General features: G+C 41.1%; 1 protein-coding gene across 1 annotated transcript in view; it reads left to right on the top strand.

Annotated features, from left to right (window-relative positions):
- The first annotated feature begins 5,485 nt into the window (after positions 1 to 5,485).
- The window catches only part of LOC134616254 (epidermal growth factor receptor), a 42,672-nt gene continuing 24,231 nt past the window's right edge, over positions 5,486 to 23,926 (top strand). Inside the window, exon 1 of the mRNA XM_063460982.1 lies at positions 5,486 to 5,771. Within this exon, the coding sequence (XP_063317052.1) occupies positions 5,660 to 5,771 (112 nt within the window). The 5' untranslated portion in view covers positions 5,486 to 5,659. The remainder of the gene's footprint in view (positions 5,772 to 23,926) is intronic.

Genomic DNA, 23,926 nt, shown 5'->3' with positions numbered 1-23,926 from the left:
ACTGTGTTTTGGTGAATATGTGCCCCAGTGTGGTTGTCAAACCAGGGCCAAATGAAACTTGCTCTTGTTGAATATTCATAAAACTGCTGTGTTGCATGTACAGTTCATTGTAAATAATTGTACTTTCTGTAAAGTGGTTTCAATAAAACAGAAATGAAAAGTATGTTTATTTATTTGTTTTATTCAAAATCTGTTCGAATGTACTTAGCAAGTACATGTGCAGGTACACATGAAATCCAAACTATTTACATGGCAACGCACAGCTGGCATCAATCGTGAATCGTTCATCTAGAGCAATTTTGGGGGCAGCTGCTGAGGAGAAGTCAATGTTATGTGCAACCTCTGGCTGTATCTTGGTCATATAGTCAACGTACTCACAACGTGGAGGCTTAAAAACGGCTAAATCTAGTACCCAACCGTATGTGAATTAGATGTGCGCCTCCAGGAATTTATAATTCTGAAAATGATTCGCCGTGTATGCGCTGACTCCACAGACAAGGAATGCGAAAATATCGGGATAGGACAACGGCGGTAGGCTGTCTGGGTTTCCGCTCCACTGCCTTATTTCATACGGGTCCACATTACCGATGCACGCTATTTTTTCCAAGTACCGTCTCTTGGCGTCTGGGCGCAGTCGGTCGCGATACAGCCCTTTGTCTTTTGCGCTGATTTTAAGCATGGTTCTGACAGTCCTGCTGCCAACACAGTGTGTTTGTTTTGATTTGTGGCCTTCTGTCATGGCGCCGCGATCCCACAATGCACTGCGGCGTGACGTCAACTCCAAAGCCCTTATCCCAATCTGCAGCCTTAAAGGCCGCATTTTAAGGCCGATTACGTCACAGCGACGCGACGAAGGCTGTCCCAATTCGAAGGCTGCTCGAAATGCGGCCCTCAAATGCGTCCTTCATTTCCCTGAATTTTAAGGATGTGGCGGTGTAGACTTCGTGGCCCAACATATCCCAGAATACATAGCGCGGCGGTGGGTGTGGATAATTTTGCCGGAAAAAAAAACGGCGGAAGAGGGGCGCCCGAAGAGTAAACTTTTAAAAGTAAGTACTGAATATTATGTCACTTGTTTATGTGCAAATGTTTAATAACGAAGAACATTAAAACATTACTGTTGGCCACATGTCGACAAAGTTATGTGACATTAGCGATGTTAGTACTAACTTGGTTTTAAAGCCTTTAGTTTAAAATATACGCCGTTCAATAGTTGACCTTAATCTTACAGAGAATGTGATGATTTTATGGATATTTAAAGTAAGCACTGAGACAAATTTAGTAATGCCAACATATTAAAAGAACAATATTTGTGTCTTGTATATAACACAGTTACATATACCGTGTCAAAGGAACCTGTCTTTGAGTGAAGATATAAGGTGACAGGAAATATAAATAAATGCAGCTTGAATCTTTACTGCAGCTCAGTATTTGAAACAGAGTTCATTCACTACTGTAATAACTAATAATGATTGAAATGATAACTTTAATATTGGCCATATTATATTTACATTACCAAAGTGAGATGACTTTAGTCTCATGAACAACATTAGCTAATTGTTATTTACTAACTAATCTTAAAATGACTGTTCAGTACAGAAATGAAGCCCAACAATCGTGTTTTACAGTCCCGTGGTCTCAGCCTCAGATACTTATCAAATCACACAAAGCTCATGTAGAAACAAACAAACAAATGAAGAAAAGTTTTTTTCTTCATTTCTGTCAAATAATGCTGTTAGTGTCATGGTTGCTAGGCAACCTGGGCAGCGCGACGGAGGCTAGACCGTCCCATTTCAGAAGCCTCGCACTTCCGACCTTAGCGGTCTTTGAGTACGCGGCCCTTGAGGACCGTTAAGGCTGCGTACTTTAAGGCTGCAGACCCTGAATTGGGATACAGCCTTTATCGTCCACCTTTGTTGTAGTGTTCATGTCGCTTATTAATTTCGTCACTGGAAGCTCGGATGCGTTGCTATGATGACAACAATGCACGTTTGGTAGTACCAGATTGTAGTCGAAAACCAGTCCACTCGACTGGAGTCGTGGCGATCCGTGGCAAGTCGATCCCAGTAGGTACTAATGGAAAAAGGTGCTAAAAACACCACTGCAGCGCCTACAAGGTCCTCCTGCTCAAGAAGCCACCTGTATATTCCCATCTTAAGTTTGCAGTGAACATTTAAATGATTCAGAGAAGGCGTGGGAGAAAGAACTGTGGGCAGATGAAACCAAAACTGAGCTCTTTGGCATGAACTCGGCCCAACGTGTTTGGAGAAAGAGAAATACTGACTATGACCCAAAAAGCACCATCCTCAGAGTCAAACATGGAAGTGGAAACATTATGCTTTTGGACTTTTCTTCAACACATGGCCAACGGATGTGGCCATGTACTCTTAAATCCTGGATGAGAACTTCCTTCCTTCAGCCAGAACACTGAAAAAAGGTGGTGAATGGGTCTTCTAGTATGTTGTAGTAGTGACTCAAAACCACCAAGGCAACAAAGGAGAGGCTAAAGATAAAACACATACAGAAAACAGCCAGCAGCATCCAAGAAACCTAAAGGGTTTAGTGAGTTTCTGCAAAGACGAGCGGGTCAAAATCCCCTGAGATGTGTGCAAACCTGTTGACCATCTATAAGAAACGTGTTCCTGCTGTGCTTGCCAACAAAGGTTTCTCAACAAAGAACTAAGTCATGTTTTGCTTGTGGATCAAATGCTCATAAACAACAAGGGCCACTGACTTTATTTTTCTTTAGCAATCACAGTACGAAGAACAGTCAAATTGACAGTTGCACCACGGCCATAGCACAGGGAACAAAAGCTCACTGTGCCGTCTCAAGTGAAACGTTAGCCTCGCATTAGGTAATTTCTCCTCGAGGAGAATGGTTATAATTTCACCAGACACAATAACCCCTTCCTCCAACAGTACGAGCAAAGACGCTTTGCTGTGCCATTAGGCTGCGATAATGAAATAAACACCAGTGTGAAAAATGATTTCTATCACTCCTGTCCCCATAAAGTCTGATATGTGTACAACAACAAACACATCTGAGCAGCTTGACGTCCAATTAGGCTCAGCTCTCATAAGACAAACACTCTGTCAGCACTCTCGAGACATTTTGTACATTCAACCCCTGCTTGACACTGATTCTGACGACCGTCTTTCATACATCGACAAATGAATACGGATAACATCAAAACAGGATGTCAAAACTTACTGTTGGCCTTGTTTTTATGGGCACATTCAGCAAGGCCGCTAAAAGTTATAGGCCTTGGCATCCTGGATGAGTCATCATCATACTAGCTTTTTCTGCCTAGGTGTTTACTTAAAATAGATCCAGGTCTTCTGAAAAGTGACAAAAATCCACCAGTAAGGCGGCGTTTGGCTGTAAAACAATGCTGTAAGTACATATTTGTCTCTCTATAGTCCAATTGCAGCCACTTGGGTCAGTGTTATTAAATAAAAAATACCAAAGGATTGAAATCACACCAAAAACAGACAGAACCAGTCTCTGTTAAACCCGCATTAGAAAACTGGGCGAAGGAATGTGGCCACCTTTCAGTAAATATTGGCTTAACCAGCAGAAAGTACAGGAAAACCAGTCAATGTTTAACCATTTTGTACTATCCTTATTTACAATTCAGAAAATATTTATTTGTTTTTTAAAGTGAATATGTATTTGATTTTGATTAGATATCACAAATTACTATACAAGCTAAAAATATCAATCTGGTTTTAGTGCAGCTATACATTTTTGTAGATCTTAGTATGATTGCACTCACTGGGCACCTTATCAGGTACATCTGCTCAACTGATTGTTGGTCCAAATATCTAATCTGCTAATCACATGGCAGCAACTCAGCAACACGTGACCAAGACAACATGCTGAAGTACAAACTGAGCGTCAGACTGGGGCAGAAATGTGATTTAGGTGTTGAGATTGGCCGAGCTGGTCTGAGTATTTCAGAAACTCCTGATCTGCTGGGATTTTCCCACACAGCCATCTCCAGGGTCTTTTTCTGGTCTGGAAAAGAGAAATAAAATCCAGTGAGCAGCAGTTTTCTGCACTAAAATGCCTTGTTCGTGCCACAGGTCAGAGGACAATGGTCAGACTGATCCAAGCTGGCTGGAAGGCAAAAGTAACTAAAATAACCACCTATTACAACCAAGGTATGCAGAAGAGCATCTCTGAATGAACGACACAGCAGCAGAAAACCACACCGGGTGCCATACCTGTCAGCTAAGAACAGGAAACTGTGGATACAATTTAAACAGGCTCATCACAACTGAGCATCCTTCAAAAGCCACAGCCTACCTGAGGATTGTTGCTGACCATGTCCATCTTATTATGGATTCTTACAACCATCAGACAGCTCAGATTTTCTCAAACTGATTGTTTGAACATAACATTAAGTTCTCTGTACTTAAACAGCCTCCAGTTACCACATTTCAGTCCAATAGAGAACCTTAGGAATAGACAGAACAAGAAATTCGGATGTGCAGAGACTGTGTGATGCTTAATATGGACAACAATCTTTGGGGAATGTTTCCAGTGGCTTGTGGTTCTGAAGGCAAAAGTGGTCCAAAGCGGTGTTGTGCCAAAAAGTGATTTCCAGTAATTCTATCTATTTTGGCAAAATGGCAAATGTTGACAATTGTCAACACGATTTATGAGGAAGTTATATATAAAATAAAAAATTTACCTGTTTTCCGAGTTTCTTCATGACTCTGCATTATTGTACTCTGATGTTTTATTTGCTTTAATTTCCACTGGTCTCTTCACCACATCTCTTGATAAAGACATGTTTAATGTCAATTCCACTTTTTTGTAGTTAAATAAATAAAGGATATCCAAAAGTCACTTTGCTAAAAAGTGATTGCAGCTTCTATGCTCTGGCTAAATATGGCCCACAAGTGAACTCATTTACCACAATACCGATGATAAATTTTGGCACAAAATTAGCAAGGATTTTTTTTCTTTTTCTTGCTCTTTTATTTTCGTTTTTTTTTTTTTTTTTTGCTTATTTACCAATTCAAAAATAGCAATAATAATGTGCTGATGAAAGAAAACAGCTGATATTTCATTCATTGAGAATCGGTGACGCTCTTTCAGGTTGTCAGAGACTTTATGAGGGACATCTTCCTCTTTTGCTTGTTTGTCTTTTTCTTCACCAAACCAAGGAAACAGACCATAAAAGTTTCTGTTCTGCAGCTACTGAGCTACTGTTGTTGCCTTTGTTTGCTCAAGGAAGTTTATTCAGCGTTTTTATTTGTACCTGTACATGTGTTAATGCACGCTGTGGCTCACATTATGGCCACTTTTATACAGTGCAGTGCATTTTCCGAAAATGCTGCCTTTTGTTTTCCCTTTTTTTCGTTTTTTCCTGTTTGGGTTTGTGCAGTTCTTTGTACATCCGGCGTGTACCTGCGCGAGAGGCGCATCTGTCCTACCTCGTGGTGACGTCAGATCAAACCAGTAGTTTGTCCTCACTCGCTGCCTGAGCTGGGACTGCTGAAGATATCTGCGAGGAGGAGGAGGAGCTGTCAGAGTTTGAATTGCCCACAGAAGGAAAGGTGTTTTTTACTCCACGAGGAGAGAGAGAGGGGGGAAAGGCGACGTTTTTAAGTTTTGGGAAAGCGGAATATCTCGGCTTGTTGGCATGGAATGACACCTCACCGGGAGCTTCAAAGTAACACGATGGCAGCCCGTTTTCTCAAGTGGATCAGTCTCACGTCTCTGCTGTGGCTGAGCTTCTGCGGTCTGGCGGAAAATAAAGGTATGTGAGGGTGTACGTAGTTGGGTCTTAATGGTAAGCAGGCTTTCACTTTCTTCTCTGTCTGCGTGTCCAGTGTTTACTTAAAATCACAGAGAAATCTCAGGCCGGTGTTCCAGATTAACCGGCGTCGCGAATTAACTGGCGTTAGTGAACCAGATGTGTGGTAGACTTGCTTTTCAGGAGCCGCTTATTTAATATGGCATTATTTTTGTGGCACTATTCTGAGCGCACGTAAAAAAAATTGAGCGCACCTAAAAGAATTTGCCAGTACAAGTGTTGCATTTTGAGGAGAATTTTATTTTGAGCGACGAAAAGCTACATTTCAGCTACATTTCAACATAATTCACTGCTGCGTGCAAAAAATGTATTTCAGTGTTTGCTATTATCCATATACACACACAATAGCAGCCCCTCTCGCTCAGCTTTATCATTTGCTCCTGCTCAGAACTCTGCGGACCTGCTCGCAGTGTGTCGCTCAGGCTCTCAACATTTCTGCCCCTGCACGTTCAACTCTTTCTGTACACCGTTATGTTTGTGCCACAAAACCAACCAATCACAGACTTGGATGCAAAAAATTCTGATTGGCTGTTTTGGTCTCCAATCAGCTGTAGCCACACCCAGGCAAATATCCCAGAATGCATTTGGCCCAAAACTCAAACGAAGCAGTGGCGGAGGCAGGGGCGTAATTTCCAGGGTTAGGGGGGTTATGACCCCCCCCCCCAGTAATCAGACTCAACCAATATAACCCCCCCCCCCCAATAAAATTATGAATTATCTTGCATAAATAGGCTGTTGATTTGATTAGTGATGTGCAGCTGTGATGACAGATATGCTGTGCAGTACTATTAGGTATAATTACTCTTCGTTTTGTTACTTTCCACCCCCCAATTGATCTCATTTGAATTTCCAGGGAAAATGTGAGTCACAATATATATCGCGATATATTGTTTTCTTATGTATACCTAATTTTCCAATTAAAATCCTTTAAATTTATCAAAAATTGACAGTGCGCCTTGTGTGTGAACTCTGGTTGTGGCTTCTGACCTGGAACTGATTTTATGTGGTACACGGCGCTCAAGAATTTGTCAAAAACTCTTTTACAATGACTTTGGTAAGCTACGAAGCTGCACTGCTTGATAGATTGTGGGAGTATTACGGCTGCCATAGTCAGGAGCCTCGCGGAGTAATCTGGGTCCAAAACTCTGTCCGCTTCAGGTCCTAAAGTCAAACAAACACTGCGGCATCACTGAGAGTTAAAAACTGTGTAAATTCTTTCACCTTTAATAAATGATCAGCGTTGCTGTTTCACCAGGTGTAACAATTAAGTTTAACATCCAGGCATCCATTAAAACAGTATTTATTAAATTTAACGGAGTTAGAAGTTAGCAGGAAGTTAGCTCGCTAGTTTCCACCTAAACATGATATACCATGTTCTGACTGAGAGATTTCTGAAAAAATAAAGACGTACAGCTCTGCTATCACTTCCAATATAAATGAAGACAGAAAACTAAACAGCAGTCACGTTTGTAGGGTTACTGAAGTTGGGTTAGCTGGTATATAATGATGTGCTACGTGATCGCTAGCAACACAGCTATGTTAGGATAACATAAACACGGTGAAGCTGGAGGATGAATGCTAACTTTTTTCCACTCGATAAAAATTAACGTGAGGGTTCCTGATGGTTAGGAACAAATGCAATCGCATTGCAGGATGCTGTAAACGGATCAAACTTCAGTCGGGAGAACAACTGAGATAATCCATCCACAATAAGAGGTTAGTTATTAATATACTGCAACAACATGGGAATAGAGCAGCTGCGAGAGAATTCAACATTAATGAATCAATGGTACGGAAGTGGAGGAAGCACAGTTTTTGGCTTTCCTCATATTCTAAAACATGATTCATCTCTGCGCTATTACTGTCGCCCGGCATAATTTGCAAATGATACTGCTTGCAGCTGCTGTGATGCTTTCAACCAAAACATGTGCAGCTTGATGAAACCATCAACATGCGCTATCAAGGTAGAGCGGTATAGTCAAAATCTCTACCGTTGACCAAATTCATATCGTTTCTACCGTGTACCGTTTATACCGCCCACCCCCAGTTCAAGTTGTTGTTGATTTGTGTCTTTTTGGCCAAGGGCTGAGACAGATGTTTCTATGTGCCATGCTGTGTTTTAACTAGCACACAGTGTCAATAGCAGTCAAACTGATTTGAACAAGATGGCAAATTCATCTTCATGACAACATTAATGACACTCCTTTGGAATCAAAAGTCCAAATATCAAAAGTCTGTGTTATGCCTTCTAGTATTCAATTACTTTTCCTGATGTTTTAGATTTTTACTGGCACTGTCATATTCGTACATTTTCTTCTCCAAGGACACACTTGTTCTGGAAACGGTAACGGTTAACCTAGCATTTATGTCTTTGGACTATGGGAGTACCCACACAGGAAAAACTCCACAGTAATGGCCCCAGCTGTTTGGTGGATTTGATCCCATGCCTTTTTTGTTGTAAATTGATGGTGTTTGCCACCACATCACCATGCCACCCCCGATATCACATTAAAGCGATAATTTGGATATTGTGGCACCAATAGTCAACATAAAAAGGAAGGAAAAACTGTCCAAGATCGGTGATGATGCATTTGTGAGGTAATCCAAAGGGGCTTGAAGGTTTATTGTGGCTGCTGTCTGCAGCAGTTATGCAGTTTAAGGTAATTTCATGGGTTTAAGTTGCAATAAATATGTTAAAATACTGTATTTTCAATAAGTCAGATTTAATGTGTACGTTGTTGGTTTTAAAACACACATATAAAGGTTCTACAGAATGTTTCCAGGGTGGAATTGATGTTCAGTCTGTTGTTTGGGGTTGACAGTATTTTCAGTTACACGCCACACTCGGTAGAGGGCAGCATGCTTTCTTTTCTCAGTTGGTGGTAGAGCTATGTAGACACATGCAATGAAGTTTTCCAGCTGTGGAAAAGAGTGCACTGCAAGATCCGTTGTCATTAGCCCCTTCAAGTTAATGCGGCCAATGAGGTATGCAATTTGCATTTTATATGTTGGTAGAAAAATAAGATGTTTGTTTGTGACAGAACTGTCGAGTTTATGTTAGTTACGTGTAATATGTTAACATTTTGTAAAGCTCAAATTGTGAATGTTTTTATGTTGTTGAATAATATGCTTTATTGTTTAATCTCTATGAGAACAATTTACTATGGAAATTGATTATTTTATGTTGTTTGTACAGTTCTCATGGCATGGTTGGTGGCACCTGTGTCCAATAAATGCCTGTAAAAATCAAGAATGCCTTGTGTCTGTTTTTCAACTCGGAGTTTCAGTTATATAAGTTTTAAGAAAAAGTACAGTTATTTTCTTAGGACATCAATGAGAGTATAATCCTTGGACTTCAAAAGACTCTTTTTTTGTTTGTTTGTTTTTTTGTTGTTTTTAAATCTCAGTTTACAGATCACGTGACCTATTTCACCCTGGAGGTCTCTGTGCTGGGACTGTGTTTCTGTCATGGAAACACAATCAGCTGCATTTTTTTAAAGGTTAAACTGAAGAGGCCACCTTTTAGAGTTAAAATACATGCCGTGCTTCAGTTCTGTTACATCAGATTTAGGAGCGTTACAGTTGAGATCAAACTTGTGGTCGCTGGCAAGATTCAAGAAGCATTACAGATGTAACTTTGCATTAATTATAACTTCATATTTACTTTGGAGGCATATCTCCGGTAATTCAAAGAAGTAATTAAAGTAATGCCTAAAGTAAGGCTGTCCAACAAAAAAAAAATACAACAGAAAGCACAAATATTCAGATAGACCATTGATCACTAAGGGTTTACAAAATGCATGTAAAAAGAAAAATGCACTCTATAGGGAATTCCTAAAACAAAGAACAAAAGATGCTGAAAATAAATATAAAAAATACAAAAATAAACTGACCAATATTTTACGCATATGTAGAAATAAGTATTATAGTAAAACATTGATCAACAATAAACTGTCACGGGCGATCTGCGATTGTGGCTCAAGAGTCGGCAGTTCGACTTGTAATCGGAAGGTTGTTGGTTCAAGCCCCGGCTCAGACAGTCTCGGTCATTGTGTCCTTGGGCAAGACACTTCACCCGTTGCCTACTGGTGGTGGTCAGAGGGCCCGGTGGCGCCAGTGTCCGGCAGCTTCGCCTCTGTCAGTGCGCCCCAGGGCAGCTGTGGCTACAATGTAGCTTGCCATCACCAGTGTGTGAATGTGTGTGTGAATGGGTGGATGACTGAACGTGTAAAGCGCTTTGGGGTCCTTAGGGACTAGTAAAGCGCTATACAAATACAGGCCATTTACCATTTACGGTCAGCGTGTGTAGAGTGTTTGGAGGACCCAGGTGCGGACACAGACGCAGGAGGCAAAACTTTTGCTTAACTCAAAGCGAGCCTTTATTTGGGGCTGATACAGAAGGCAAAATAACAAACCATAAACTATGGCAATGACAAAACTAAGAACCTAAACTGGAAGAAACTAAAGGCTATGAACGAAGACTGGGACTGAGGACTGAACTATGACGAAGTACTATGACTGACTATGAACACGACATGAAAAACTATGACCAAGATCTCGGTGCTGGCACATGAAGGTAAAGGAATACATGACTAGAGTAAGTGACTATGAACATGTCACTCCACATTCTCTACTGTTTACTGATTGCACTGTATTTGCATTACTGTACAGAGGTTTGGGACAATACTTACAAATGTTCGCTATCATCAATCTTTATATTACAAAAAAGGGCCATAAGGATAATCCACAAAACTGGTTACAGAGATCATACAAATCCACTATTCTTAAAATCAAAAATACTAAAATTCACAGATCTGGTTCATTTTCTCATGACACAAATTATGTATAAAGCAATAAACAACCTACTTCCTAACAATATTCTAAAATTGTTTTCTAAATGGGAACCGGGATACAATTTGAGAAGAGAATTAAATTTAAAACATCCTTGTATCCGGACAACACTAAAAAGTTTTTGTATCTCTGTTTGTGGAGTGAAGCTGTGGAACAGACTAAGTAAAGAAATCAAGCAATGTCCAAGCATGAGTCAGTTTAAAAAGCGGTTCAAGGGTATGGTTTTTGCAGGGTACAGGGAGGAGGTAGAGCTCTGATAGGGTCTTCTTGTCCAATATTTTCATAATGCTGATGTGTATTTATGTGTGTGTGGGTGTACGGGTACGTTGGTATGAGTATATATTAGTGGTGCAACGGATCATGGTTGATCTGTAATCCAAACCGATCCCACTCCACGGTTCGGCACACACGTGACCCGAAGATTAGAAAAAGAAGAAAAAAAAGCATATGGTGCGCGTGGTCGTTCTGTCAAGCGATAGCTATGGCCAGCGCTAGCAGTCCAAGTGGAGGAGCAGAGGAGTTTGTGGTATTTAAGCAGCCCTTTGCTGCCCAATCCGACCGGGCTAAAGCTATTACAAAAGCTATTGGGGTGTTTAGCTGCAGACGGATGTAAAATTGTTCTGTTTCAACTGATTTAAATTGACTTCATGCAGCTGACTGTGTAAAGCTTGGTTTGAGAGTGAACATGAAACTGAAAAGGTAGTTGTGTTGAGTAATTTCTAGTCAAATAGAAAACAAAAGGGATTTGTCTTGTTTTGTCCAAAGAATTTGGCATGTACTGTGGAAAAGAAAAACAGGTTCAGTGATGTTTCAACCTTTTCTCTGTCGTTCAGCTCGGCTTACACTTCGGCATTAAGAGAAAATAGGCTTGTTGACTTCATGAATTTAGTTTAAATTCTGTGTACACAGGAAAACTGTGTGGTCATGTGCTATGCTCACATCTACAGACATTCAGAATCTCTTAAATTATTTATTTTTTTCCAGTCTAGACCTCCTTTTCGTGTCTTTGAAGACTTCAAATTATAAGAGTTCAAAACAAGATCTGAGCTTACTGGGTGCCAGCTGTGGGGAGCTTTCCTAACAGGAAATATTCTCTTCTAAAGCCCGAAATTAAACAACATACATAGTCTGTTTGTGGCTGCCTTCTAAATAAGATAATGGGAGAGAGCGCTTGACTGAGAAACGCACACAAAGAAAAGGAAACGTGAATACGTCAGCCTCAGAAACCCCAATCTCGGCACAAAGGGTTCCTTATTCAAGACTTTGTCTTCTTCGAGACTGTTTTATCTGTCTTCCTTGACCTTAACTTGTCATGTGGACATGACTTTACAACCCTGTGTCAACAGAGAGGAGAAAGGCATGTCTGTTAGCTGTTGAGCTGATATTAAATCAAGGCATCAAATCCAAGTTAGATATAAGAGTTGTTTTTTTTGTTTTTCTAAGGGAAATTTGTAGAAATGAAAAGCTCCACTAAGGCACAGCTGTTTAATTGGATTCTTCTGAGAATCTGATTACATATTACAATGCTAACACATGGATGTTTAAGTATAGTTTTTACTGTGTTAATGATCAATACAGCTAATTATTCAGATTCTTAGACCAATAAAGCTGGGACAGGTGTAATGATGTAATTGAATGTAATAGATTGTAAAGCCACACATCCAGTTGTCTAATACCACAAATTTCAGCCAAGCATTCGTATCAAAAGAAGAATGAGTGGACACCAAATGCATTTGGACTTATCTTTTAGTTCTTGTCCAGTTTCTTCAAATTTTTTCAGGACCCACTGCTGACCATGCTGAGATATGCCAAGTTCTCAGCTAACAGCTCGTTGGGAATCAGGTTGTTGGTGCTAAAAGACTATTTTATGCCTATCAAACATTGTTATCTTTGGCATCTTTTTGGGGGGGAGATTCATCGAAAGAACAAATTATGTATTTTCAACATCACTTTAAAAAACTACAAGTAAACCCGTCTCATTGGAAGAAAAAGATAAAGAAATGAGGCTTATGTTTATGCCTAAAGGTTTGTCTCCAAAGCTGGAAGAGCTCTGTGATTACCACCAGGTTATCTCCTGATAGCAAGTAAAGTACAATTCTGACAAGTGAATAACCGTCCTTCCTTATGACAAACCTCTGCCTCAGTTACGAGAAGTTATAACGCTGTTGGCAGTGTTTTGTGGCAGGGTGTGTTAGAGGAGGAAAAGAAGATCAGCTCTTCTCTTGCTTTGGTTCCAGCATTTTACAAGCCAGCATCACCTCTCGCCGATTTCATCACCATCGTAAAACATATTTCATCGTAGCCATTTATAGATGAGCTGACAGCATTGTTCATGATATTGTAGCTGTGGCAGTGACTTCTACAGAGTTGATCCTTGATTTGTTTTACTCCAGCAGCACTAAAATGTAATATACTCAACGCCCCTCGTGAGGTACCTTTTCTAATTGCCTGGTAAGTTTCAACAACACCAGTGTTTCGTTGAGCTCAGAATTAATTTCCTGGTGGGACTTTGAGCGGAACATCTTCATTACTGCATGTTTTCATAATTGAAGCCAGAGGCTTGTAAAAAAAAAAAAAAAAAAAAAAACTCCTGCTTGCTTCACTAGCAGTTTTTCCTTCTATAAAAAAATAAACGATTGAACCCAACCCATATTTAAGTATATACCTAAAAGTCACATAACTCTTAAAGCATTACTGATAAATGGTCGATATATATACCTCCGCTTTCATTTTTATAACAAACCACTTCAGCTTGATAGCTCTGTAGCTGGGTGGAGGATGGGTAGGGCTGATATGCCCTGGAGAGTGCAAATCTGGACCACTGCCAGGAAGTAGGATTAGCCCGCTGAACTGGTACTGCATCCACTTCATCAACAACCTCTTCCTGAGCTGATTAGACAGGAGTCTGAGATATTTTTTTGTCATATCAATCCACTTGTTTTAGTATTGTTCCTATTATCAGTTACCAAACTTTACACAAGATTAGTAATACTTTTTTTTTAATTCAAAATATTTCTATTGAGTAATTGTGGATACAGTTTATTTAAAAAAAAGAAGAAGAGGGAAACAAAATCTGCTTGCATTGAATACATAACAGAACTTCTCATGTTAGAAAATTGGTAAATAAAAAGAGAGGAAAACAAACAAGCAACGAAAAAAAAAACCCAGGAAAAAAAAGAGAGAAAAAAAAAAAAACCCAACAAAATAACAAAAGCCAAAACCTGGGAGGGATTATCATAGTAACTAACCGTTTCCTTAAGAACCACACAGAAGTTAGCTGCAACATCACTGAGCTTCACATTCCCATTAACACAGACACACATCAGACCTCTATGGAAAAGCAAATCCGTTAGTCAGCTGGAACATCCTTAAGTTGAAGTTTAGAGACGTTTTTCAGAAAGAGACCCCAAATTTTACCAAATGTGCCCTTTTGGTTCTGGATGGAGCAGTGGATCTTTTCCAGACTGAGACACGAAATGATATCAGCAAGCCACCTCATCAAAATGGCACGTCTAGCCAGGAGGGAAACAAAAGACAGCACCCTACTCTTTGCTCTGGGAATATACTTATCATCCTCTCCCGCTGTACCAAAAAGAGCAAGTAGGGGGTTGAGAGCTAGTTTCTGGCCGGTAGCCTTGTTCAAAGTGCAGAAAACCTCCTCCCAAAAATTTGCCAGGGCAGGGCAGGTACAAAACATGTGGGTTAGATTGGCATCATCAGACCCGCACCTGTTACAGCGAGGGTCTAAACTGGGATAATGCTTAGCTAATTTGGATTTAGATAAGTGGGCCCTGTGGACTACTTTGAATTGTAATAGGGAATGACGGGCGCAGAGTGATGTACAATTTACCAGAGAAAGATAAGATAAGATAAGATGACCTTTATTAGTCCCACAGGTGGGAAATTTGTTTCGTTACAGCAAAAGTGCAAAGTTATGTAGCAGAAATTAGAAAACACTGGAATGCAATAAAATAAAATAAAATACTATATACAATAGAATAAAATAGAATAATATATACAGTAGAATACAAATGCTATATACAACTGAGTAAGAAAATACAAAAGTACAACTTTGTCAGAAAGGACTGAGTCCCAGACGTCACCTGACACAGATATACCCAACTCCTTCTCCCATGTGGAATTGAGTCCTACAACGGGAACTGGGGTTACACTGCACAGTTTAATGCGAGACATTACACCTTTGCCTGATAGTTGCAAATTAAGGAGCTCGTCCAGTAAGTTTGTGGCTGGAGCTTCTGGAAAATTGGAGAGGTGGGATTGCAAAAAATGTCTGTTTCCTCTCCACTGCACGAGTTGAAAGACCTCTGAGTCCTTATTGTGTACATAGTGATGGTCCAAGTCTTTTATTTTATTGGCTCATTCTTGTCTTTCTTTTAAGTTTACCCTCTTTATATTAGCTGTATATGAAATGATCTGTCCTCGGAGATAGGCCTTCATTGAGTCCCAAACTAAAAGGCTAGAAATATTTGGGGAAATGTTTGTGTCTACAAAGAGTTTAATTTGGTTATTTATAAATTCAAGAAAGGTATTATCAGATAGTAGTGTGGGGTTAAAACGCCAACTCCTGTCTGTTCTAAGTAAGTCGGGGATAGACAGAGTCAAAATTAAGGGGGCATGGTCTGATATAACTATGGCACGGTATTCACAGGCACATACAATACTAGTCAAGTAATTATCTAAGAAAAAGTAGTCTATCCTAGAAAAAGTGTGATAGACGTTAGAGAAAAAAGAATACTCCCTGTCGGTCGAATGCAGATGTCACCAAGTATCCCTAACCCCATATGTAGAAAAAAGGGAATGAAAACACGAGGCTGACTTACTAAGACAGGCCGGTTTTAATGAGGATCGATCCAAAACAGGGTCCAACCAGCAATTTAAGTCTCCGCCAAGTATCAAAGAGTACAAGCCTAGGTCTGGTGAATTAGAAAAAAGATGTTCGAAAAATTTGGGTTCATCTGTGTTAGGAGCATATGCATTGACCAAAACTACCTGTGTGTTATACAACCTCCCTGAAACAATGACAAAACGACCGTGTCGATCTGAAATAACGTTAAGGTGTTCAAAGTGAACCTTAGGGCTGATGAGAATGGATATTCCTCTGGCCTTGGCCTCAAAACAGGAAAGGAACTGCTGCCCCGCCCACTGAGACATAAGCCGTGAGTTATCCGAACCTCTGATATGGGTTTCTTGTAAAATCACAATGGAGGCATTTTCTTGCTTAATTTGTGCAAAAACCTTTCTTCCTTAATGGGATGGTTTAAACCTTTAACGTTCCAGCTGAGCAGATTTAAGGGACTAATCATGTAAGATTATAGGAAGATAATGAAGGGATGTATAAACAGTGGGTGAGAGAAATTATGGGAGAAGCCCAGAACAGAACATGGAATAACACCCTATACAAGTTCTGTGAGTTAAAAAAAGAGACCCTCCAACAACACACACAAAAAAACGCCTGAACCCCCCCTCCCTCGCCCTGACCAAAGGAGAGCTACTGGAGAACACAGCAGCAAGCTCACCCATACAACATGCATTCCTCCAAAAGGAAACAGCTTGCAGATCAGAACTACTACGAAGTCGGCTCTCGCACAAGTCTGGAAAATGTACTTGAAACCTTAATCAAGAATGAAGAGTGACTTCCCTATAGACAAAAACAGAAGAAAAAAAAACAAAACAAACAAAAAACAAAAACAAAAGGGAAGACTGTAAACAGCACAGTAGAAAGGTATGGAAAATGTATGGAAAAGAAACCCCAAAGCAAAAACAAACAAAAATACTAGCAAACACACACCCAGAAAAAAAACAGAGAGAAAAAAGGAGAGATATATTTACATAGATAGTGGTAATGAAGGCAACACAAGTGAATAAATTAAATAAAAATAAATATACAAGATTAGTAATACTTAAAACCTAATTGGGTTTTCAGGTCAGAGGACACGTAAGCAACTAAATTTGATTCCTTTTAAACACTCGAGTCACTGACAGTATTGATGATAGAAAGTCGTCTTTGCTGTCTTTCTTTCTTTCTTCCTTTTTTGTTATTGAGGCTTGGCGCGTTTTCAATTTGGTTACTGTTTAATCCACTGATTCCTTATGCTTCTGAGCTATAAAATGATCAAAGTAATAAATGTTTGGCAACTGTTGGTCAATTTAAAAAAGAAAGTTACAAATCTGAAATGGGTATGTATGTTTTTCAAAAATAAAAAACTTAAAATGCACTGTTCCAAATTATTACGCACACAGAGTTTCAAAAGATTTTATAGGTTGTAGAGAATTGAAAATGGCCATTTGTTGAATTTGCAGCATTAGTAGATCAATTTTACTGAAATCAAAAGCTATTTCAATCAAAAACATCTTAACAGGTCAAGTTACATATTAACATAGGACCCCTTATTTGATAGCAGTTTTACAATTCTTGCATACATGGAACTTGTGAGTTTTTGGAAAGTTTCTACTTGAATGTCTTTGCAGCATGTCAGGAGAGTCTCCCACAGCTGCTGTTTGGATGTGAATTGCCTCCCACCCTCATATTTTTTTGCTTGAGGATGCTCTAAAGGTTCTCAATAGGATTGAGGTCAGGGAAAAATGGGGGCCACACCATGAGTTTCTCTCCTTTTATATCGATAGCAGCCAATGATGCAGAGATATTCCTTGTAGCATGAGATGGTGCATTGTCTTGCATGAAGATGGTTTTGTTGCGGAAGGCACAGTTCTTCTCTTTCTACCATGGAAGAAAGTGGTCAGTCAGAAACTCCACATACTTTGCAGAGGTCATTTTCACACCTTCAGGGACCCTAAAGGGGCCGACCAGCTCTCTCCCTCTGATTCCAACCCAAAACAAGACACCACCACTTCCTTGATGACATTGCAGCCTTGTTGGGACATGGTGGCCGTCCACCAACCATCCACCACTGCATTCATCTGGACCATCAAGGGTTGCACTGCACTCATCAGGGAACAGGACTGTTTGAAAATTAGTCTTCAAGTAGTTCTTGGCCCACTGCAGCTGTTTCTGTTTGTGAGCACTGGTTAGGGGTGGCTGAATAGAAGGTTTATGCACAACTGCAAGTCTCTGGAGGATCCTACACCTTGATGTTCGCAGGGCTCCAGAGGCACCAGCAGCTTCAAATATCTGTTTGCTGCTTTGTAATTGCCTTTTAGCAGCTGCTCTCTTAATCTGATATATTTGTCTGGCAGAAACCTTCCTCATTGTGCCTTTATTTGCACGAACCCATGTGTGCTCTGACTCAGCCACAAATCTCTTAACATTATGGTGATCACACTTACGTTTTCGTGAAATATCTAAGGTTTTCATTACGTGTCCAAGGCATTCAACTATTTCACGCTTTTCAGCAGAAGAGAGATCCTTTTTCCTTCCTATATTGCTTGAAAATGGTGGTCTGCTTAATAATGTGAAACATCCTTCTTTAGTTGTTTTCCCTTTAATTGGACTCACCTGGCAAACTAATGATCATAGGTGTCTGAGATTGATTTCAGTGATCCAAAGAGCCCTGAGACACTATTCCATCCATGGGTTTAATTGAAAAACAACTTATTTAATCTTTATGACACTTAAACACAATTTGCATAATAATTTGGAACGTGTAAAAGATATGGTTAGTCCACATGCCTGTCCGTTCGAAGGGACTTAATAGGGGAAGGATTGAAGATGGTTGCCTAAATTTCTTTCTTCCTTTTCTGCAGGTTTAATGTTGGAAAGTTGTTTTTTTGTTTGTTTGTTTTTTAAATCCCAGCGTGCACACTTATCGTCCATCTTCTGGTGTAGTCATTAGAATTTGTAGTGTGTGTTTTATACACTGTGCATCCGAGCCGGGGTCCTTGGCTGTGTCCCAATTCAGGGTATGCACGCTTGAAGTACGCACACTACGCGTACTACGTACGGTGCGTACTACAAGTACGGGAAGTGCGGAAGTGAGACGCTTGTGAAATGGGACGGCCTAGCCTTCGTCGCGCTGTTCAGGTTGCCTAGCAACCATGATACTAACCGCGAGTATCTGAGGCTGAGACCACGGGACTATAAAACATGATAGTTGGGCTTCATTTCTGTGCTGAACAGTCATTTCAAGATTAGTTAGTAAATAATAATTAGCTAATGTTGCTCATGAGACTAAAGTCATCTCACTGTGGTAATGTTAATATAATATGGACAATATCATATGTATTGTCAGATTATATATATATATATATATATATATATATATATATATATATATACATATACATATATACACATGTGTGTATATGTATATATATATATATATATATATATATATATATATATATATATATATATATATATATACACATATGTGTGTATATGTATATATATATATATATATATATATATATATATATATATATATATATTTTAGAAGTAGAGGCTTTAAAACCAAGTTACAGCTGAAAGTACAAACATCACTAATGTCACATAACTTTGCCGACATGCAGTTTACAAACGGCGCCCCATAAACAGTAATGTTTTAATGTTCTTAAACATTCGCACATAAATAAGTGACATCATATTCAGTACTTACTTTTGCCAGTTCACTCTTCGGCCGCTCCCGTCTGCCGTATTTTGCGGCAAAATTATCCACACCCACCGCCACGCTATGGATTGTGGGATATATGGGACCACGAAGCGTGCACCGGACCACGCTTGATATTTGGGGAAATCGACGGCGCATTTGGAGTATGCATTTGAAGTGCACTTTGAATTGGGACAGCCGTCGTCGCGTGACGGTGACGTACTCGCACTTGAAATGCGTACTTCAAGCGTGCATACCCTGAATTGGGACACAGCCCTTGTGTTCAGCAGTGTAGCTGATAGTGAGAAAAGAGTCTAGTCTGCCAAGTCTCATGCCTTTGATGACTGATGCAATGCAGCCAGGCCTGAGGTTGTGCAAAAAGCCCTTCTCTGTCTCTGTAGTGAGGAGGTGGCCTTGTAGCAACGGCCCTGCTCAGTCATAGTCATCTTAAGCAAGCAAGCTTTGGACATTGTTTTGGAGCTGCATGTGTGATGTGCTTTTTTTTGTCAGGAAAAGGAGAACGCCCCGCACGTTAACAATGGAAGAAAGCTGAGCTGTGGGCTTTGGAGAGAAGTGTTTGATGAAAAACTACCAACACTTTCTGTCAGTCCCTGCTATTCATGCTTCTATTGTGGAGATGAAAATACTCCAAAGGTTTTAACAGAGCACTCCCTGGCTTCATGTGCTTGGCAGCGGCCCACCATAGCATCTCAAGCATTTTTAGCTTGATGTGTCATCAGGAAGACGTAGCTAAACTGTAAAGCATTTCTGTGCAAATTAAATCGGTCATGCTTTTGGCAAGTACAACACAACACGCAACTAAATACCCTTTCACAGCGCTGAAAAATTATGAGAGTTCCTCAGCTGTACAAACTTATTCCCTGAGCTCCGTTTGTCCCTGACACTTGCCCTCTGCCAATGTGGATGAGGAAGAAACTACTCATCGGTGGACTTGGGGCCTGCTGATGTGTAAAGCGCAGGCTGAATTTGTGAGTAAGGGATGAGCCACAGAGCAAAGCTTACTAACACAAACCCCAGGGCTTTTACAGAATATTCCTTTTATGGGGTCACTCTCTGTGAAGACTCCAGTGGGGCAGAATTGCTGGAGACATGACTAAGGCTCTAACAGAGTTGTTGGCAGGCAGTGCTGTGAAGCAGTGGATAAAGCTACACAGAAATGAGACAGAAATTAGCCTGTCAGCTATTGGGCTAAAAATAAGAAGTCCTTAAGCAGAAAGGGTGTCTCGTAGAGCGTCTGTCTCTTCTGTTTGGATGAACTGAGGACTTCAGTCAATGGGAGTTGTAATGGAGGATGTCACTCTAAGAGAGACAGACTTAACCTCCTGACTTTGAATGATGAAATGATAAGGTGCTGACTCTATGAATCCATAATCTCAACAGGGTTGTCCGATAAGAACAGATGGCTTATCCACAAATCCACTTCCACTCAAGTATCTGTCGTTCACTCATTTATTTAACAAGAATCCAAGTTACATATCCATAATGTGAGTGAGGGGATTTTAAAGTGCAGTAAAATGCTATATGCTGTGTGTATGCTGTGGCCTATCTTCTGTCCGAAGGTAGGCCACAGCTCCATATTCCTTCTCAGATGCATCGGAGAAGATGTAGATGCTTGGCTTGCAAAGGGATAGGTCTGTCTCTGGCTGCATGTAACAACGTGACAGGGAGACCTCAGGGAGCTGAATCAATTCACTTTCTCATGCATGCCACAGCTGCAGCAGGTCGACTGGCAGATTTAGATCATCCCAGTCTCTCCTTTTTCTCCAGATATGCTGTACCAAAATTTTGGCCCGAGTGGTGTAAGGAATGAGGAGGCCAAGCGGATCATCTGCTTGGCCAGAACCTGATAGATGTTGCGCATGGTGGGCCCCACCAACGGCTCGGTGTGCCGAATCTGATATCTGAGCTCGTCAGACGGGCAGTTCCATTGCAGGCCCAGAGTCCGCTCTGGTACATCCGTCCCATCAGGGGAAAACCACAGTTCACTGCTCTGTGAGACTTATCCAGGTGGCATATGACTGATGAGTTCTGGGTAGTTGGAAGCCCACTGTCGTCATTCAAAGCCACCGGTGAGCGGCAACTGCTGGATCTTGTTGACCAGTTGCTGGGCTTCAAGAAATGATGCAAAGCTCTGGAGGAGACTGTCAACGTAGAAACATTTCTCCACCGTGTGACGGGTATCTTCGCTGGGGCTGCTGTGATCCAGAACATGCCACTGGAGAGCATAGGTGGCACAGCAGGGACTGCATGTCGTCCCGAAGGGGAAGACCTTTCATTCCTAGACATCTGGTTGCCTAGTTCGATCCATATCTCTCCAGAGGAATCGGAGGAAAGGCTTGTCCTGAGTCAAGAGGCGGACCTGATGAAACATCCCCTTGATGTCACTGCTCACTGCAATGGGATACTCCCGGAAGCGAAGTAACACACCCAGGAGCGTCGAGCCCAAGGTAGGACCAGTGAGGAGATGCTCATTCAGGCTGGTACCATTGTGCACAAAGGAACAGTTGAAGACAATGCGACAGCAGTCTGGTGACGTGTGACCCACACTCTAGTTCTGCTCTCCTCTCTTTCCCAAGCTGCTCCAACATTCCCATGAGAGCCCTCACTTTCAGGGCAAAAAGACGGAATGCTTGGCTGTCACCACTCTGTACAGGAGACTCAAACAACACGTCAGTTTTTCGCTGCAGGGCAAGTTTGTGAGGTTGACTATACAAGCTCTATCAGAGACGACATGGTCTGGCTGCATGGGTAGCGGCTATTGCTGTAGGAATCGGCAATCAGGAGGGCGTCTTCCAACTTGAGGTGATCGACCAGGATCTGGTACTTAAAACGTTCAGTTGCATCATGAGGCAGGATATTGTCATGGGTCATTCGCAAATGAGCGAACTGGCTGGGGTCATCACACATGAAGTATGGAATGTGTGGTGTTGGTCCCCGGTACACGGTCTCTGTACTCAGTGGAGGTTCGTGCTGACCATATTTCCTCCAGTCTTTGGAATCAGTTGGCGGCCAACGAGGCGGGTCCCCAGTCATCTCTCCAAAATGCTATATGCTGTGTGGTGAACTGATGGTGTGGTTTCTGTTGGAAAAGAACATAAAAGTCTTACATAATTATGTGAACAGAGTGAATTAAATGTGTAATACAACAATACAAACAATACTGGGTAGTAGAACATTCACCTAACATAAGGGAGTATCAACAAATGCTAGTTTTACTATTTACATAAATCCTAACTAGACACTTTACACAAGTAAAGTAACATTCGGTAAACAAAGTGTGCACCAAGGATTTAAACAAGTGAGGATAATGTCCGCAGCAAAGAACAAAAAGGATAAAACACCAAAACTTACAGTCTCATGGACAGCATAAGAAGGAACGAAATCCACACGGTGAGTAAACCTCTGCTGACTTTCCCCACCTGCAGCTCCGACCGAACTCTCTGTGTCAAAGTGTGTGCGTAATGATGAGGTAGAATTGCGTCTTTTGATTGGTGAAGAGGATGGGTTGCCTCCCCGCTGATTGGCTAATCGGCAGCTGTATGCTGATATATTTACTTGGCAGATGTGGCTCGGTTGGTCAGTACCGCCGAATGACTGGCTTTTTGTACAGGAGTTATCTGTCTGTCCTCTGTGTTGAGGTGCTCCAACCTGGGGGCTGTTGAACTGCGCTGGGAATGCTTAAACCAACAGGGAATTCCCGATCCACATCTGCTTTTTCTTGCTGGAACAATGTGTGAAGTGTGTGCGCTCTCACTCACCCTCATTTCTTCTTTTCCAGGCATGGTTCAATGATGGTTGTTTGAAAGGAGGATTTGGAAGGGGGGGGGGGCTGGACACCCACTCGCTCAGTCTTCCTCCCCAGCTTCCTGTGGGATTGAAGAGTAGTATGGTTTTAACAGGGAAGGAATGTAAATGGGTGAGTTTTGAGTTACAGCAGTGGAGCGGATGGGTGCCTTTACTCAGCATTAATGGACTTTCTAACAGGCTATGAAGGAGACTCACCTAATTAAAACTATTCCTGAATTATTTCAGCTGTTCTTTTATACTCATCATTTATACAGGAAGTGTTTCAGCTTTGGAGTAGAAGGAGCACAGTTTTGTTTAGTTCACTCTGGAAAAATCGACTTTCTTCCCTCAAATTTATGCTTTTTTCAATGTGCCTTCTGTCACTGAAGGTTTATCTCTTCTGCCATGGATATTACAGCTGGGTAATTAATACATTGTTGACTATGAAGAGAAATGTTGATTATTCAACATGAGAAAACAGACCTCAGAGCACAATATTGGCAGGTGAACTGAGAAGTGAAGAAGAGTGCCAGACGGGACAAAAGACAATTTGTGCACAGTATGACAGAAGAGGCAAAAACAGCAGCTAAGGAGAACAAAGTGAAGAGAGTGTATGAGATCACCCGGACCTTGTCAGGAAAGAGTTTCAACCCAAGTAAGCCAGTCAAGGACAAGAATGGGAAAAACATCACAAGTGACGAAGAACAAAGAAGATGGGTTGAACATTTTGAAGAGATCCTGAATCGACCACCACCGCAAACAGTTCCCGACATACCACCAGCAGAAGAGCCCCTCTGTATCAACACCAATCCACCAACAAGGCAGGGATCACCAAAGCCATCAAGTCCTTGAAAAATGGAAAGGCACCAGGGCCTG

Source organism: Pelmatolapia mariae, linkage group LG18 (genome assembly GCF_036321145.2).
Source record: "Pelmatolapia mariae isolate MD_Pm_ZW linkage group LG18, Pm_UMD_F_2, whole genome shotgun sequence".
Lineage (NCBI taxonomy): Eukaryota > Metazoa > Chordata > Actinopteri > Cichliformes > Cichlidae > Pelmatolapia > Pelmatolapia mariae.
This window is presented reverse-complemented; position numbering and strand designations above follow the sequence as displayed.